Source organism: Myodes glareolus, chromosome 5 (assembly GCF_982192425.1).
Source record: "Myodes glareolus chromosome 5, mMyoGla1.1, whole genome shotgun sequence".
Classification (NCBI taxonomy): Eukaryota; Metazoa; Chordata; class Mammalia; order Rodentia; family Cricetidae; genus Myodes; species Myodes glareolus.
Genome location: NC_142030.1, coordinates 84,883,740 through 84,902,260, shown reverse-complemented (window position 1 = coordinate 84,902,260; position 18,521 = coordinate 84,883,740). Strand labels below are relative to the sequence as shown.

The 18,521-nt window shown below is 38.5% G+C and overlaps 1 protein-coding gene across 4 annotated transcripts in view; it reads left to right on the top strand.

Annotated features, from left to right (window-relative positions):
- Dennd1b (DENN domain containing 1B) overlaps nucleotides 1-18,521 on the top strand; it is a 216,468-nt gene that overhangs the window by 138,750 nt on the left and 59,197 nt on the right. For all 4 annotated transcript variants that reach the window (XM_085688160.2, XM_085688162.2, XM_085688163.2 and 1 more), the window contains 2 exons: nucleotides 9,199-9,324; nucleotides 13,193-13,294. In XM_085688160.2, coding sequence (XP_085544286.2) covers nucleotides 9,199-9,324; nucleotides 13,193-13,294 — 228 coding nt within the window. The remainder of the gene's footprint in view (nucleotides 1-9,198; nucleotides 9,325-13,192; nucleotides 13,295-18,521) is intronic.

Here is an 18,521-nt window from a genome sequence, read left to right as displayed (position 1 = left end):
AGAGCACTACATAGTTTAAAATGGCAAATGTTTTAAATAAGATTTGATAAAATCCTGAATGATAACTGAATTTTTATGTGTGATTTACATTAATACATATTTTTGAAGCTTGAAAGGTATTACTATTGGCATTGTTTGATTAGTTAGTAAGTTAACTGAGATTTAAAAGGAGGCTCTTTTGAAAGCATCCCCCATAACATTTAAATTATGCTCACGGGCTGGGTGACTGTGTGCATGTGCACTCTATTACTGTGTCACATTGCCCAGTGGCCGCGGCCGCCCAGAGGTCAGTGGTCACAGTTGTCCTGAATTACTAGCTCTTTTTTCCTGTGGACCCTCTGGTGCGTTGCATGCTGTAATCTTCTTAATGGCTTCATTCCAATATTCACACATAATATTTTAGATTTATTGACTGTTAGAAATACTACCACGCCAGTAGCACTTCCGCTGCTCTTAAGGTATTTAAAATTGGAAAAATAAATCAGGGCATGCTTCAGGAATCCTTTGTTTTCCTTTTGGGAGGGAAAAAAAAAACACCTTTCTTCCTGTTTTCTGACAGAAACACTTGGCTTTTGATTTCATCATTTCACTGTAGATTTGGATCATCAAAACAAAACAAAATCTAGATGTTTTATTGGGAATGATTTTAAGGGTATTATTTCATAGAAAAACTTTTGTAAGACACTGACACATTGAAACTCTTTTGCAGCTTGTGTGTGGAAGTATTGTGATTTTGTTTTAGTAATATGCCATGTAGATATTTTCAAACATATGTAGTTGGAATACTTTGAAATAAAAGAGTAAACTTTAGGGCCAAGTAATCATCAATCAAAGTTACTGTTCTGGTTGTGTGTTTATGAGAACGGGAAGGAAAGTTAAATTATATATAATGGTAAATTTCAGATGATTTCATTTATTTTCAGAAAATGAGCTATTGAAATCCCTCATTCCATATATTTATAGACAGATTTAGTTTAATTATGTAGCAACTTAAAACTTTGTATTTCTTACTTTTACCACTCATTTTGATTTTTGTCATTATTAATACTTTACAATAATTTGGGAAATGTTACTATTCATAAAGTAAGAAGGTAACCTATTTACTTGCTGGAAAATTAGGCTAATAATTAGAATTATAGTATGATTTCGGAAGTATGCTCTCATAAGAATGTTAAGAGAAGCAGTTATAAACCAAGTCTTACAGAAGAAACTTGCTGAGAGTTGACTGACATCTGATAAAGCTCCTTGTATTAGAATATTCATTACAACAGGCAAGTGGTGTTTGCAAAACCATCTTTTGATAATTCTTATTAAAGAACTTGTTCTTATTTTGGTAGACAAACGGAGGCACAGGAAGTATACTGTTGATAGCTAGAGCTTTAGTGGATAAGGCTGATCTTTGTTTTTATGCCCCAAAGAGAAGACCATAGTTCCTCACAGGAAGTGGGATACACATTTATGAGTAATGGGTAGACATATCTACAGTTTCATTCTCAAGCAGCTTGCTGTTCTTGTCTTATTAGAGGAATAGCAACATGTTATATTTGATTTAAAATCTTTCAGTTTTTAAAGATATTTTTATCTTGCAAATACTCCTGTTAGAAAATAATTGTTTTGTATGATTAAAGTTAGTGAAAGTGCCTACCACCTTTACATGTTATTCTGTGTTATAATCAGTATAGTTAAGTACAGTTGTCAAACATCTCCTGTGGACCTTTCCATGACTGCTTAGGGCCACACTGTGATAGAATAGCTAGGTTTTGGTATAAAATCTTGTAAATTCTAAAGTATTAGGAAACACTTTTTATAAATGGTCTTTTGTAAACCCTTACACTTGTTACACTGACATTTTGAAATATCCTTTGAAGGAATATGCTAATGATTTAATTGTTATATAAAGGGGATAGTCACCAAACTCACAAGGAACCTAAGGAAATAGAGAAAACTTCCAAAACAAAAACTTGAAATTAAATTTTTAAGTAGCTACACGTAAGAGAGTTTATGTATTTGGAAATCAGTTTAGAAAAGAATTGACTATTTTAGAGGATTTTAAAATTATAAAGTATATAAACTAATTTCTTGTGGCCATGGATTTTATCAATAAATGTTTAATTAACTGACTCGATTCTCTAATTTAACGTGAAGGCTTTAGCGAGTTAAATGTCAGAGTGTGTGTTATAGGAAGGTAGTGCCTGGAGACTATGGTTTCTATTCCAGGCGTGTCCAGCTCTGCTGTGGTCCTGATGGTGTGGATGGGCCGTGCTGTCACTCTTCACACCACAGCACAGCATGGAGAACCTTTAACGTATAGAGCAGACTTGAGGAACCGAATCTGCTTTCAGTTTGTCCTTGCAGACGGCTATGATGCCCATCCTCATTCTGGCATCCATTCTCCACACCTCTGCCTCGCCAGGCTCTGTAATGTGCTTTGAGAGTGGTATGCACTGGATGAGTGAGTGCAGAGGAACAGTTACGCCGTCTTAATATCTTGACGCAGAAGTTTGCTTTTACAAATCTCTGTGTAGTTATCATCCAGAATATTATGCAAGGATACTTTTATTTGATTCTCATCATGGAAAAACAAAAGAAACCCAAAATATTCTGTACTTTTTTCCTACAATGTAACATTTCATTTCCCACCTCACTGGAAAAGCCCTCGCTGCGATGGTATTCTAATTTCTGTGAAAACTCATTGTCATTTTAAATGACTATTTTCATAGATATGATCATTTCTAAAGTAAATTTTTGGTTTGCTATTTTACTGTTTCCCTACTTTCTCTTATGGTATATTTTCAGTATACAAGAGTTAGATATGAAAAAAGGGAAAAGGAAATACACCCCAAATTTAGATGTGCTTGAGAATATCTCAAAACTCTACTTTTCTCTCACTTGAATAAGAGCTAGCCCAAGCTTTTGGGACTCTCCTCTTTATATCTATTTTGTCCTTAATAAAGTTAATTTATTGCTCCGTTTTACTGTCTGTAAGAGCTCATGAGTTCCATGGGCTTCCTCCAGCCTTCCATTTTTCAGAGATGCCGCCTCTCTCTCTTGCACTCTCCCCATGTGCTGTATTAGCAGCATACTTTTCTGTTTCCTGATCTGCTAATTAGGAGTGGCATGAAATGGTGCGTTTTCCTTTTCATCTTTTAATGTTGTCTACCGTTTATTCTACTCCTGGAAAGCCTTGCCGCTCCCATACTCAAGACAGTGGTGTGGTATGCAATACTGAGTGCCTTGTCCTCAGAACTGTTCTAAACTTTGCTTGTGTCAGAAGGACTCGTGAACTTTGAAGTGAATTATGATCCTGACGCCCATTGCAGATGCCCTGCTTGAGCAGCCTAGAGTTAAGGGAAATCATGTCCGGAACAGGTGGTTTTGCTCTTTGAGGCATTCATTGGTTCAGCATGTATTTATCAAGCACATACTGTGTACCCATATCATACTGAGAGCTGATAATATAATGGCAAATAAGAAAACACATATTTCAGTTTAAAGGCACACATTATTTGACTGGTTCATCTGGTCTGGTATTATTATAGATGTCAACAGATGTTATAAAGAAAAGGAACAGTTGCATTTGAAGAGATTGACATGACAGCCCTAGTTCATTGAGTCGGGGAGATAGGCCTGTTCTAGGCTTAGATGCAGGAAAAGTAAAGTGTTGACCTCTGTAGTCCCCCAGAAATTGCCTTTTTATAGTAATGCAGAGTTTTAAGAGCTCAATGTTCTTCTCTGGATTAATATGACTGTTCCCTTTTGGCCTGGCAGGAACCTTATAATATGTTAGCTCAATTGAGTGCTGAAATTCAGGTTCACCAGCATAAGCAACTATAGAAGCCAGGGTTTATTCTTTGTTTTCATTTTATATGACTCATACATTCTTTTGTATACTTCTTGTTTCTACTTTAAGTGATAAATCAATTAGGGCACAGCTTAAAATACCACAACAAAAATTCAGCAGTTTTGATCCAAACTTTTTATTTGTTTTATTCATTACCAAATGGCCATATCTGAAAGTACAGATATAAGAAATATTGTATAGACTGAGCAGGTTATTAATTGGAATGTGTATATACATTCCATATATTATTACGTACATTATATATGCACATAAACATGTATGCATATACCAACTATTAATAAAAAAGGAGGCCATGGGTTAAAAAGAGCAAGGAAAAGTATTTGGGAGAGCATGTGAAGGGAGGGGAGGAAAGGGCATAATATTGTAATTAAGTATCCAAAATTAAGAAAAAATACTTACAAAATGTTAAAAAATATTTATTGTATAATAACTCAAAAGAAAACGGTCGAGAACTTTAGGGAACTTCCATCTTTAAGGCATGGCATCAATTCCAGGGTTAAGGTACCTGTTCATTATTTGTTCTCTACTTCCTAAGAAAGGAGAAATCCAGGTAAGGTACACACAACCCAGTTCATATTCCATTTGCCTGCTCTTACACCAAGTCACAAGGGAAATAACTAGGTTATTCATGTATTATTCAAAAGTTGGGACTAACATTAACAAGATATGTGGGCTGACACAGCTGAAGTGGACATGACTTTGATCAAGCTTACATACCATTTTTATCAGCACGAAAACTTAGATAAGGCTTTCATTGCACAGCTAAATTCATCATGTCCTATAACGGTGGCCTGCTTAGTGTGTCTAAGTATGCCTCTTTTTAAAATTATGGTTCCATTTATATACGTGTGTGTATGTACTTCTGTATATGTAAATATAACCTTCTCAGTCCATATAGTGTTACTTGTGTGTTTCCTAGGTGACTACTTGCTATTGGATAATTAATGATGTTCTTCCCACTTAGCATTACTTAATCACCTAGAGTTCTTTGTCTAGGGTCGAGGGCTTGGGATTTCCTCTGTCCATGTTAGCATGCCTATTGGTATTATTCTTACTCGACTTCTGTTTACGCATTCATGTTGACAAGACTTTATTGCTGTAGCTTCTAATATTTGTAGGAGTCTGAATCTTACAGGAAACTCCCTGTTCCTTTGGCTCTTACAATCGCTCTGTCCTCTCTTATGGAGTGATTCCTGAGCCTTAGGTGCAAGAGTTGTCTAGTAGATGTGTCAGTTGGGAATGGGCCCCACAATTCTGTATTTTGATGAAATGTGGTTTTCTGTAATGGTTTCCTTGTTGATAGGTGAGAATAACACTTATAACTAGTAGTTAGAATGTAGTTAGGTGTTCTGCTGTTTTAGTGAGGTGTGGGTTATACTATCTGTAACTTAACTATCCCTGGTAGTTAGCCATAGTATGCATGGCATTTATGCTCCCTTAAGGTACCATGCCTTGCTGATCACCGTTGTTCCCTTAGGGTCAACATGTTGAGCTGGTCACTGTTGCTTTTTTAGGGCCTCCATGTCATGCTGATCACTGTTGTAGCAGAACACTTTTATTCTTGCTGTTTACCATGATTCTAAAAATAAAATCAGAAATTCTAGGTAAGGTAGTTATTTTTCTTTATTGCAATGATACTGTCGAAATGAAGAAAAATACTGTTTCTCTGCAAAACACCCTGCAGATGTATCCATCAGCATCATTATCATACACACACACTCTTGCACTCGACTTGTGCCCACTTGCTCTGTTTATTTGTGGATTTTTCTTAGTCATAGTCACTTCTTTGCTAAGAGGAGAATGTGAACAGCCTGCTCCTTGGCCATGGATTCACACACTATTTTGTGCACTAGTTGATAAGACCAGGTCTTCTGCTCTTTTTAAGTTCTTGCTATAAGAACCCGGTCACTGAAGCAGGACGGTGATAGTGCACTCCTTTAATCTCAGCACTTGGGAGGCAGAAGCAGGTGGTTCTAAGTGAGTTTGAAGCCAACCTGGAATACAAGAGCTAGTTCCAGGACAGGCTCCAAAGTTACAACAAAATCCTGTCTCGAAAAATAAACAACAAACAGATATATAAATAAAATTTAAAAATTTCCTGCTTCTAATGCTGTGAATGACTGTGTGAATGCTCAAATTGTCCTTGTACAAGGAGAGAAAGTGTCTATTTCTGAAAGTTTTTTTCATTAATGATTTTTTGACCTATGTATATATAACTAGATGGAAAATATATTTAGAGGCAGAAAATGATCTAAAATTAAAGTTTGATAAAAGCTGTGACATAATCTTTAGCAAGTGAAGGGTCAGTATAGCTCACTTTCTTAAGGATAAAAGTGATTTGCGTTTTTTCAGTGTAACAGGATTTCTGATAACAACCCATGACCAAAGGTTGGAACAGAAGTAGAAAATATTATTTCAAAGAGCAAGTACTGAAAAGGGTGCAGAAGAGACACGATCAGATTATAGATTAAAAACTGCTAAAAGCTAATTAGCACCAAAGGGCAATGGTAACCATTGCCGATTTACGGCAGTGATCTAAAGGCCAGTGAAAACAAGGTTTGACACAGTCAGTTTATATTAGTTTAATACACTTATTCCTAAAATGGATTTTTAAAAGCAATTTCATTTTGATAGATTATTATTGAGCACTCATATTCACACTTAGAAGTCTTGAATTCAGTTGCCCTTCTGGCTTCTGGAAATCAGATCTAGTGACAGTTGTGTCAATCTAGAGCTAGCCAAGAAACTACATGAAATAATATAGAAACAAGCAAAGAAAAAGCACATTTCTTACTAGGAAGTTTTGTGTCTAATACATTTATATAAGGTTAGAGAAACACATTGAGATCCATATAGGTCATCACAAGTTGCCTAGAAACCTCATTCATAAATTCAAAGAATAGGCAAAATTGGTGTGATGATGTGTTTTATCTTCTCTGCTCAGAACAGTGCTTTAAAATCTAGTCATCATAAAATTCGTTATGAGTTTCTTTGTGTAAGGAATCTTGTAGATGTGAGGCTTTCTTTATACTTGGAGCAGGTGTGAACTCGGATGGGGACGTTCTTTGGCTTGTGTCCCTAATGGCTGCCGTTTTGGAAAGCATACTTACAGAACAGGAGCTATCTCTTTTCTTTCTTGTATTCTGAATACTAAAAGAGTTTCTAGACGATCACCATGTGACTATCTGTAGAAGTGAAGGTGCTGTCTTCCTTTGGTCGGGAAGGGCTCATTGCTGGGACTAATTCTCTGGAATAGCTCAGATAAAGGCTGCTCTGTCCAGGGCATGGTGAAGGGAAGGCTGGGGAGTCTGTAACGCTCCCCATTCCGTGAGCGTGTGCTGACTGTCCAGACAGTTCCATTTGTTGTCTTTGAAAGTACAACTTGAAGAACTTTATTTGGCAAAGATACAAGGCATAACTTTTGTAAATAAGCAAAGTTTTTGTTTCATTTTTTTGTAGAAAAGATGGAAAAAACTCATTCTTTTAGTTCTTCTAATGTTCTTAACCGTTCGATGCATATACCTTATATCATAATCTTTATTGGAAGAACAGTAAGAATATATATTTTGTTATTTTTTTCTATTTTTTTTAAATCTAGAAAAGTACTGTTTCAAATCGGAATAAAGGACATTAAATCTGAAGTGTGTTTGAACTGCATTATTGTTTGGATATTTGTATTACATAAACTGAGTTTAGATTTTAATAATAAAACTTTCTCTGAAATGAATCTGGTTTAGTTCTTTTTGGTCAAATGAATTAGGCTCTAAACTTTTATCTGAATCTGTGGAGCTTGGATATAAATTGAAAAGATCACAGCTATGGGGAGAAGACCTATACCACAAAGGCCTTTCTGCATAGATTATGAATACCATAACTCAATAATTTTTCAAAACTATAGTTATAATTGGACCCAATGGGGGTCTGTTTCTTTGATGAGATCACAGTAACTGTGACTTTACACTGGAAAATGTCACTACTGTGAAGGTTTATCACCTGTAGAGCTGGTCTTTCCTCTGATGCTGTGTTCATTTCTCATTAGCATTATTCAAAGTTTAGTTGTTAATTAGGTTCACACTTCAATTACAATCATCATCTACAAGAGTAGTCAGGACTGCTTGAACAAAGAAATAAAAATATTCCCCATTGCACATATTTAAAGGATAATTGGCATTATTTTATTATCTACTAGTTTATATAGGTAATATTGTTGTGTTCAGGGAGCAGTCTAGTTAAAACTTGTCTATAAATTAATTTTTATTTCCATAAGAAAATAGAATGTAACCTCACATCTTCCTATTTAAAATGTATCAATAAAAAATGTGTATGAAATTTGCTGTTTTAAAATGTATGGACTATGGTTTTCTATTTTGATTGAAAGTAGTTAATGAAATGAATAAAAAGATAGCATCCTGAGTATGAGGTCATTTACATCTCTGAGTCCACTAGCTTCTTACACTCCACTTCTAAAATGCATAGCACCCGAAATTAGACTAGGCATGAAATAGTGTAGCAATTGAACAGCTTTTCAAACTTTTCATGTTATCGTATAAAATTTCTGTGTTTGCAGAACATGAATATTTTGTTCTGCTTGCTGGTTGGTGTGGCAGTGATCCGGAGCTGCCGTCTAGCATATGGCAACGGGACATCCTGGACCCTGCATTTGTATCACAGCTTTGCTCTGAGTAGCCACACAATGAAAGCAAACTTGTTCCTATCTTTTGTCCCAATTTTTTTTTATAAGCGATAAAATGAATGTTTTTCTTAGAATGTGGTGAAATTGAAATGAGACAATAAATAACATTTACGTTATATAAGTTCCCATTCGTGATGGGGCCGGTATGACTTTATCTTTTCTTTCTTTCCTTCTGATAATGATAAAAAGAGAAAATTACTTATGCAAATGACGCTTCCAAACAGAAAATAAAATTGTAAATAATCTTGAAGGACTCCTAACAAATAACAATGCCCAACAGAAACGAATGCAACTGAACCAGCTTTATCTCTAAACAAGTAGACACACGTTATAATTGCTAAAAATCTGCAGGAAAGTGCCGCACAAGCAGTTTACTGTAAATAATTAAAGCTTATTTATGTCAAGAGGCCTTGGGAAAAAAGAGAGCATAAACCAATTTGCATTAGCACATTACTATCCTCTCCAGCTCTCCTTTCAATTAGCAGAGCAGCAGGTGCTTGGTGCAGCTAAAAAGATAAGCTCTCAGGGAGGAGGATGAATTTTGGCTGACCTGCAGACATTGCGCTTTGCCTGCTGATTGGGTTCGTACCTTGCTGTACCAATTTCTGAGGTGTTAATTTAACTGTTCCTCTCTGCCATGCAGGTCTCGGCCTTGAAAAATAAGCTGAAGAAGCAGTCCACGGCTACAGGAGATGGAGTGGCTCGGGCCTTTCTGAGGGCACAGGCGGCTTTGTTCGGATCCTATAGGGATGCTCTGAGATACAAGCCTGTAAGCATTCGTTTAATCTGTGTTGTAACTGATTTTCTATGGCCCCTTTGAATGAAGCAAGGAAAAGGAAGCATCTTTATATTATAAGTGAAGGAAGTATCATGGTTGCTGTTTAAAAGTCAGCAAAAAGCGCCTCAGTGCGTATTCTTGCTCCAGTTCATCAGCTTCCGCTTTAGCTCTCATCATTACTCGTAGCTGGTATTCCCCATGATCTTTGGCCTGTCACCTATTGAAAGTTCTAGAAGTGGGTTATTTATTTTTGAGTGAATTGATAAATTATATTCAAGCACTTACAATCACTTAACTGATCTTATAATCACCAAGAAACTCATGGGATAGGAGAACATAATTAATAGCTTAGTTATGGCAGATAGAATGTGGAAGGAAAGAAAATGAGCACTTTAAATCTTGGCCATATTTGAATATTTTTTTCTTCCTGGTTTATAACAGTTTCTGAAATGTGCTTGCCTATTTAACATGTCTTAGTCCATCTTGCCATTTATTCTACTTCCCTAAAAAGATTATTGAATTATATTTAAGAATTTAGCTGGTCCAAAATGGCACAAGTGAAGTGCATTTGTTTCTCTCTGCAGTAGTCATTAAAAGCTGTTTGACAGGTTTTACAAACAATTTTTATGAGACCATTCCATGACCAAATGACTAAGCTTATAATGTATTTTTACATTTGTGTTTTGTGTGTGTGTCTAGGCATGCATGTGCCATAGTACACATGTAGGAGTCAGAGGGACCTTCAGGGTATTGCTTCTTTCCTTCCACTGTGTGAGTCCTGAAGAGTTGGCTTCAGGTTCTTGGGTTTGGTGTCAAGCTCCTATCTCTGTTCCAGATATATACATTTTAAGGGTTAAACATTATTAACATTGGGTTAATAAGAAGTTACACAGAGGCCTGCCATTGACATAATTCCATTGCTAGGCTACCTTTAACCCTTACTCTGTAGAATATTTAAAAAGTGAGAATTTTTATACCATCCTGGCCTGTTTTTCAAAATTTATTTATGGAGCTCTTGAACATTATGAGAAATAACAAATACAGATATGCAATATGCTTTCTAACCAGTCTTAGTGGTTCCCACCATGTAGTTCTCATGCATTTCAAGGGTCTCTGAGCTACTAGGAGAAGTTTTTAAGTGGATAATTTACCTCTTATCTCTAGATAAATACATATATCTAGTATTTATAATTCATCTGCCTGCTTTGTTTCACTTAAACAAAATACCTGAGCAAAATCAATTATGAAAATAAAATGAAACAAAAAAGCCAGGTGGTGTTAGCAGTGCACGTCTTTAATCCCAGCACACAGAAGGCAGAGGCAGGCAGATCTGTGTGAGTTCCAGGCCAGTCTGGTGTACAGAGTGAGTGTCAGGACAGGCTGCAGAGCTACAGAGAAACCCTGCTGTGAAACCCACTCCCATCCCCACCCCTAACCCCCCAAAAAGAAAAGGTAATGGAAGGTGGAGGGTGGTCCTGTTGCTTTTGGGAACCTGTTATGGCAGTGCCAGGTGACAGGGACCTAGGTGGGGAGTAAAGCTACACACACATTGACAGGACATGAAAATGAGAAAAGGATGAAGGGGATGGGATCTCTATGTCCAGATGAACAGAAACCTTCTACTAGGCTGCAAATTGTCTGCCTTTACTGAGTGTCGTCCTGCAGTGAGTGGTGCAAGCCTCCATAGTTTTTACATTTCTCCCGTCTTTATACTCGGCACCTTGTGTCTGACACCAGTTCTCCTACCAGCATAAGAGATGTCTGGGGTCGTATGAGCCGTTGGTACAGTGATCACTGAGTGCCCATCTGACTGAACCTGGCAAACAATTTCCTAGGTGACTTTGGGCATGATGCCCTATAGGAGCATTTTGTGTTTAGGCATTTGATTTTCAGACACTCTCTTCCTAAATGAAAGTTTTTCAAATGAGTTTGTATCCTTTGATAGGTGAAGTCATATTCTCAATGTCCCTATGCGCAGCATGCACTTGCTCTTATTTCTTGCCTCATCTCCCTTGCCCTTCCCTACCCTGCCCTCTTCTATCCTTCCCTCTCATCTCTCCTCAAGAAAGGCTTCTCAGTCCAGCCTGGCCTCAAAAATCAATACATAGCCAAAGATGATACCATGCAGTGGGGCTAGGGGCTGAGGGGTGGAGAATGGTATGTGTGTCTTTGTAACCTCCATAGCCATCACAGTAATGATCCGCAGGAAGCAAGAAGGCAGCTTGGCTCATCTTGACTTAACAGCTAGTACTGGTTTGGACTTGGGGAGTTTGACCCTGAGTAGTTTAAATTAGGCATATTTAATCAAAACGCAGTTTGGTGAAAAGTTTCCTGGTGTTAATCAACTCAATTCTATGTACACACCAAAGCTGAAGACATGATCACATTGAAACTCTTTGTAAACTACATGTGACTTACCGTGCTCAGAAGAGTGACAGGAGTGCAGCCAATTCTTTCGGTGATGACTTCCTCACAGTGGTGATGCGCAGACAGATGACAGCCTCTGAAGGAAAGCATCTTAGGGGCTGTTGAGATGGCTCAACAACTAAGCGCACTTCTTCTCTTGCAGAGGACCAGGGTTTGGTTCCAGATACTCACATGGTGGCTTACAGCCACCTGCACCTTCAACTCCTGGGCCTTAAATGCATTCTGTTGCTCTCAGCAGGCACTATTCACAATAGTAGCCATACATACATGCAGGTACATCTATACACATAAAATAATGTCAAAATCAAAATGTTTGTATTTTGGCTTATCATTTTGAAGATTCCAGACTATCATGATTATTCCTATTACTTATGAACTCTGACAAGGCAAGCACATTACGGTTGAAGATGGCTTGAGGGTAAAGGGTTTTCTGTACAAGCAGAAGGACCTGAGTTCAGATCCTCAGCATTCCGTCAAAATTTGGGTGTGCTCCACCTATCATGATAGCTTGGGTAGAAGACTTGGGGCACATGGAGATCAGTGATCTCCAGGTTCAGTGAGAGAGTCTGTCTCCAAAACAAGGTGAAAAGCAATAGATGAAGACCCCTGACAGCCCAGCATCTCTCTCACCTCACAGGTGCACACATAGAACACACAAGTAAAATTTTACAGAAAGATCCCAACCAAAGTTCCTTTTTTCATGCCGTTCAGTTCAAGCTTGATGTTAAAGAACTCATCCTTTTATCTATGCCAGGGCCAGTTTCGAGCATTTTACTTCCAGAATCCTATAATAAGAGCTCTGAGTCCCTTTAACAATTGAATTACAGTTGATAGCTTTTCAGAATTCCAGCCTGCTTTTAACTCTGTACTACAGCATAAGGATTGCACAAATCTTATTCTAGTGAATAAATTGTCATTAGTCTCCACTTTCATTTTGACCATGAGGTATCACCACTTATCTGTATATATCTCAAGTAGACCAGTAGCCTTCTGAAGTGTTGGGGGATCAGCACCGGGAGAAATCAACCAACAAGTGATGACTGTAGCCCTATGAAGTAACTGGAGCTAGTGCAGTCTTCGGCTGTGGAGTGTAAGTCCTGGTAGATGGAGAGAAGGAGGCCTCTGTAGAGTACCCATTAGACTCTTCTCAGATGTTCGCTTAGCATGAAGACCATTACCAAGTGCACTGACCACAGAATATTGAGTCAAATTGCATTTGCAATCATTAGGAGAAGACAATTTTTAAAAAACTTCCATTATTTGAAAACTAGCCAATGATCATGAAATATATATATTAGCCAGGGCCACTGTGTAGGGTTGGTTTGTTGATTTTGTATCTCATATCCCCCCCGTGACCCTCAATGTGTCTGCTAAAAAGACTAATGCTCTGTGACCTTTTATTGATGTCCCAACAATCTTTGCCTCTGTCTAGGGTGAGCCCATCACCTTCTGTGAGGAGAGCTTTGTGAGGCACCGCTCCAGTGTGATGAGACAGTTCCTGGAGACTGCAGTCAACCTTCAGCTATTTAAACAGGTGAGAGTGGGCCCGGACAGCACAGCACAGCACAGCACAGCACAGCACAACACAACATAGCACAATACAACATAGCACAGCACAGCACAACACAGCACAACACAGCACAGTACAACACAACATAGCACAGCACAATACAACACAGCACAACACAGCACAGCACAGTACAACACAGTGAACTGTACAGAGAACACAGTCATTCAACACACTTCTACCACCCTGAAACTGCATCCAAGTAAAAATTTCTGTGTCCTGAAAGAAGCCTTTTCTGAATCAGGAAGTTCTCTTTGTGTGGTAAACAGAAGGCGGAGCACTCTGGAAGTACTGCATGCTGTTGAAATGCTGAGGACTGCTGAGAGGGGAGAATGGTCTTCTCAGGGGATGAGCACAATTGTATCCAGTGCCAAAGGTCATCCCTGAGGTCATATATGAGTCACACTGGACATATTGAACAGGATATGTGTATCTTCATACACACATATATATGCAACAATAGCTAATGAAAAAAGAGGCTGTGAATTTGAAAGAGGGCAAGGAGGGGCCTATGGGAGGGTCTGAGGGTAGGAAAGGGAAGGGAGAAATGGTATAATTATTTGGAGCATATGGGAGGGTTTGGAAGAAGGAAAGGGAAGGAGAAATGATGTAAGTATATTATGATCTCAAAAATGAAAGGAAAATGTTTCAGATGTCTCAGGAAAAGCTGATAAACTCACGATGCATTAAAGAAGGCTATACTTCCACAGAAGTGGATCTGCTGAACAGACCGAGATTAGAACAGTGTAATCCAGTTTATAATTATAGTCTATATCTTGCGTTTTGTTCAGGGGATCTAATTGCTATTTCAGAATAGCAAAGATTAACATCAAAATTCAGATATTTTAGTTCAGGGAAACTGGGTCTTTTTTTTTCCTTATTTATTTATTTAAATAATTTCCACTTCCTCCCGCTCCTCTCACTCCCTCTCCTCCTCTCTTACCATTCCCAAGAACAGTCAGGGTTTCCTGCCCTGTGGGAAATCCAAGTTCCTCCCCCGTCCCTCCAGGTCCAGGAAGGTGAGCATTCAAACAGACCAGGATCCCAAAAAACCAGTCCATGCAGACGAAACAAGACCCAGTGCCATTGTCAATGGCTTCTCAGTCAGCCCCCATGTCAGCCACATTCAGAGAATCCGGTTTGATCACATGCTTGTTCAGTCACAGTCCAGCTGGCCTTGGTGAGCTCTCATCAGATCAGTCCCCTTGCATCAGTTGGTGAATGCACCCTTCGCGGTCCTGACTTCCTTTTTCATGTTCTCCTTCCTTTTGCTCTTCATTTGGACCTTGGGGGCTCAGTCCAGTGCTCCAATGTTGGTCTCCATCTCTATCTCCATCCATCATCGGATGAAGGCTCCCTTTGGTTCTGCTTTCCTTGCTCACGATCTCCCTCCCTCTGCTTCTCATTTGGACCTAGGGAGTTAAGTCCAGTGTTCCAATATGTGTCTCTGTCTCTATCTCCATCCATCTCCATATGAAGGTTCTGTGGTGACATGCAAAATATTCCTCAGTGTGGTTATGGGCCAAGGCCAGTTCAAGCACCCTCTCCTCTGCTGCCCAGGGAACAATCTGGGGACCTCTCCTTGGGCCTGGGAACCCCTCCAGAATCAAGTCTCTTGTAAACCCTAAAATGGCTCCCTTAGTTGAGATATAAACTTCCCTGCTCCCATAACCATCCTTCCTCCCTCCCCCCTCCCATTCCCCCAAGACATCCCCAATCCTCTCCCTCTCCCCTCTCCCTAACCATCTCCCCTTCCTTCCACCCCCTCACCCCCCGTGCACCCAAGTTTGCCTGACAATCTTATCTACTTCTAATATCTAGGAGGATAACTATATGATTTTATTCAGGTTCACCTTCTTATTTAGCTTCTCTAGGATCACGAATTATACACTCAAATACCTTTAACTATGGCTAGAATACACTTATGAGTGAGTACATACCATATTCCTCTTTTTGGGTCTGGGTTACCTCACTCAGTAAAGCGTTTTCTATTTCCATCCATTTGCATACAAAATTCAAGATGTCATTGTTTTTTACCGCTGAGTAAAACTCTAATGTGTATATGTTCCACACCTTTTTTAACCATTCTTCTATTGAGGGGCACCTAGGTTGTTTCCAGGTACTGGCTATTACAAATAGTGCAGCTATGAGCATAGTTGAACAAAAACTTTTGTAGTATGATAGGGCATCTCTTGGGTATATTCCCAAGAGTGGAATTGCTGGGTCCTGAAGGAGGTTGACTCCCAGTTTCCTGAGAAATCGCCACACTGATTTCCACAGTGGCTGCACAAGTTTGCATTCCCACCAACAATGGATGAGTGTTCCCCTCACTCCGCATCCTCTCCAGCATTGGCTATCATTGGTATTTTTGAGTTTAGCTATTCTGACAGATGTAAGATGGTATCTCAAAGTTGTTTTGATTTGCATTTCCCTGATCGCTAAGGAGGTTGAGCATGACCTTAAGTGTCTTTTGGCCATTCAAAGTTCATCTGTTGTGAATTCTCTGTTCAGTTCAGTACCCCATTTTTTAATTGGGTTAATTAGAGTTTTAGTGTCTAGTTTCTTGAGTTCTTTGTATATTTTGGAGACCAGACCTTTGTCTGATGAGGGGTTGGTGAAGATCTTCTCCCAGTCCGAAGGTAGCCTTTTTGTCTTACTGACAGTGTCCTTTGCTTTACAGAATCTTCTCAGTTTCAGTAGGTTCTATTTATTCATTGTTTCTCTTATTGTCTGTGCTACTGGAGTTCTACTTAGGAAGTGGTCTCCTGTGCCTATATCTTGTAGACTACTTCCCACTTTCTCTTCTGTCATGTTCAAAGTGGACGGATTAATGTTGATGTCTTTAATCCATTTGGAGTTGAGTTTTGTGCATGGTGATAGATATGGATCTACTTTCATTCTTCTACAGGTTGACATCCAGTTATGCCAGCACCATTTGTTAAAGATGCTTTCCTTCTTCCATTGTATACCTTTAGCTCCCTTGTCGAAAATTAGGTGTTCATAGGTTTGTGGGTTAATATCCGGGTCTTCTATTTGATTCCATAGGTTGACTTCTCTGTTCTTGTGCCAATACCAAGCTGTTTTCAATACTGTAGCTCTGTAATAGAGTTTGAAGTCAGGGATGGTAATGCCTCCAGAAGGTCCTTTGTTGTATAAGATTGTTTTGGCTCTCCTGGGTTTTTGATTTGCCATATAAACTTGATTGTTGTTCTCTCAAGGTCTGTGAAGAAGTTTGATGGGATTTTGATGGGGATTGCATTGAATCTATAGATTGCTTTTGGTAGAATTGCCATTTTTACTATGTTGATTCTCCCAATCGAAGACCAGGGGAGGTCTTTCCTTTTTCTGGTATCCTCCTCAATTTCTTTCTTCAAAGACTTAAAGTTCTTGTCAAATAGGTCTTTCACTTCCTTGGTTAGAGTAACCCCAAGATATTTTATGCTATTTGTGGCTGTCATGAAAGGTGATGCTTCTCTGATTTCCCTCTCTGCTTCTTTATCCTTTGTGTATAGGAGGGCCACTGATTTTTTGGAGTTGATCTTGTATCCTGCCACGTTACTAAAGGTGTTTATCAGCTGTAGAAGTTCTTTGGTAGAGTTTTTGGGGTCGCTTATGTACACTATCATATCGTCAGCAAATAACGAAAGTTTAACTTCATACTTTCCAATTCGAATCCCCGTGATCCCCTTATGTTGTCTTATTGCTATTGCTAGAACTTCAAGCACTATATTGAAGAGGTATGGAGAGAGTGGACAGCCTTGTCGCGTTCCTGATTTTAGTGGAAAGGCTTTGAGTTTCTCTCCATTCAATTTGATGTTAGCTGTCGGCTTGCTGTATATTGCTTTTATTATATTTAGGTATGATCCTTGTATCCCCAATCTCTCCAACATCTTTATCATAAATGGGTGTTCAATTTTGTCAAATGCTTTTTCAGCATCCAATGAAATGATCATATGGTTTTTTTCTTTCAGTTTATTTATATGATGATTACATTGATAGATTTGCGTATGTTGAACCAGCCCTGCATCTCTGGGATGAAGCCTACTTGATCATAATGGATAATTTTTCTAATGTGTTCTTGGATTCGGTTTGCCAGTATTTTATTGAGAATTTTTGCGTCGATGTTCATGAGTGAGATTGGCCTTGAATTCTCTTTCTTGGTTGTGTCTTTGTGTGGTTTAGGTATCAGAGTAACTGTAGCTTCATAAAAGGAGTTTGGCAATGACTCTTCTGTTTCTATATTGTGGAATATATTAAGGAGTATAAGTAGTACCTCTTCCTGGAAGTTCTGGTAGAATTCTGCATTGAAACCATCTGGTTCTGGGCTTTTTTTGCTAGAGAGATTTTTGATAACAGCTTCTAATTCTTTGCGACTAACTGGTCGATTTAGATTGTTCACCTGTCCTTGGTTCAACTTTGGTATATCGTACTTATCTAAAAAAATGTCCATTTCTTTTACATTTTCCAACTTTGTGGCATATAAACTTTCGTAGTAAGATCTAATGATTCTCTGATTTTCCTCTGTGTCTGTGGTTATGACCCCCTTTTCATTTCTGATCTTATTAATTTGCATGTTCTCTCTCTGCCGTTTGATTAATTTGGATAGGGGTTTGTCAATCTTGTTGATTTTCTCCAAGAACCAGCTTTTTGATTCATTGATTCTTTGGATTGTTTCTGTGTTTCTATTTTGTTGATTTCAGCCCTCAGTTTGATTATTTCCAGTCTTCTACTCCTCCTGGGTGAATCAGCTTCTTTTTTTTTCTAGAGCTTTCAAGTGTGCTGTTAAGTCTCCAATGTGTGCTTTCTCTGTTTTCTTTAATTGGGCACTTAGTGCTATGATTTTTCCTCTTAGCACTGCTTTTATAGTTTCCCATAGGTTTGAGTATGTTGTGTCTTTATTTTCATTAAATTCAAGGAAGACTTTAATTTCTTTCTTTATTTCTTCCTTGACCCAGGGGTGATTTAGTAGTTTACTGTTCAACTTCCATGAGTTTGTTGGCTTCCTGGGGGGTAGCATTGTTATTGAATTCTAACTTTAATCCATGGTGATCTGACAAAACACAGGTGGTTACTAATATTTTTTTGTATCTGTGGAAGTTTGCTTTGTTACCGAGTATGTGGTCAATTTTCGAGAAGGTTCCATGAGCTGCAGAGAAGAAGGTATATTCTTTCCTATTTGGGTGGAGTGTTCTAT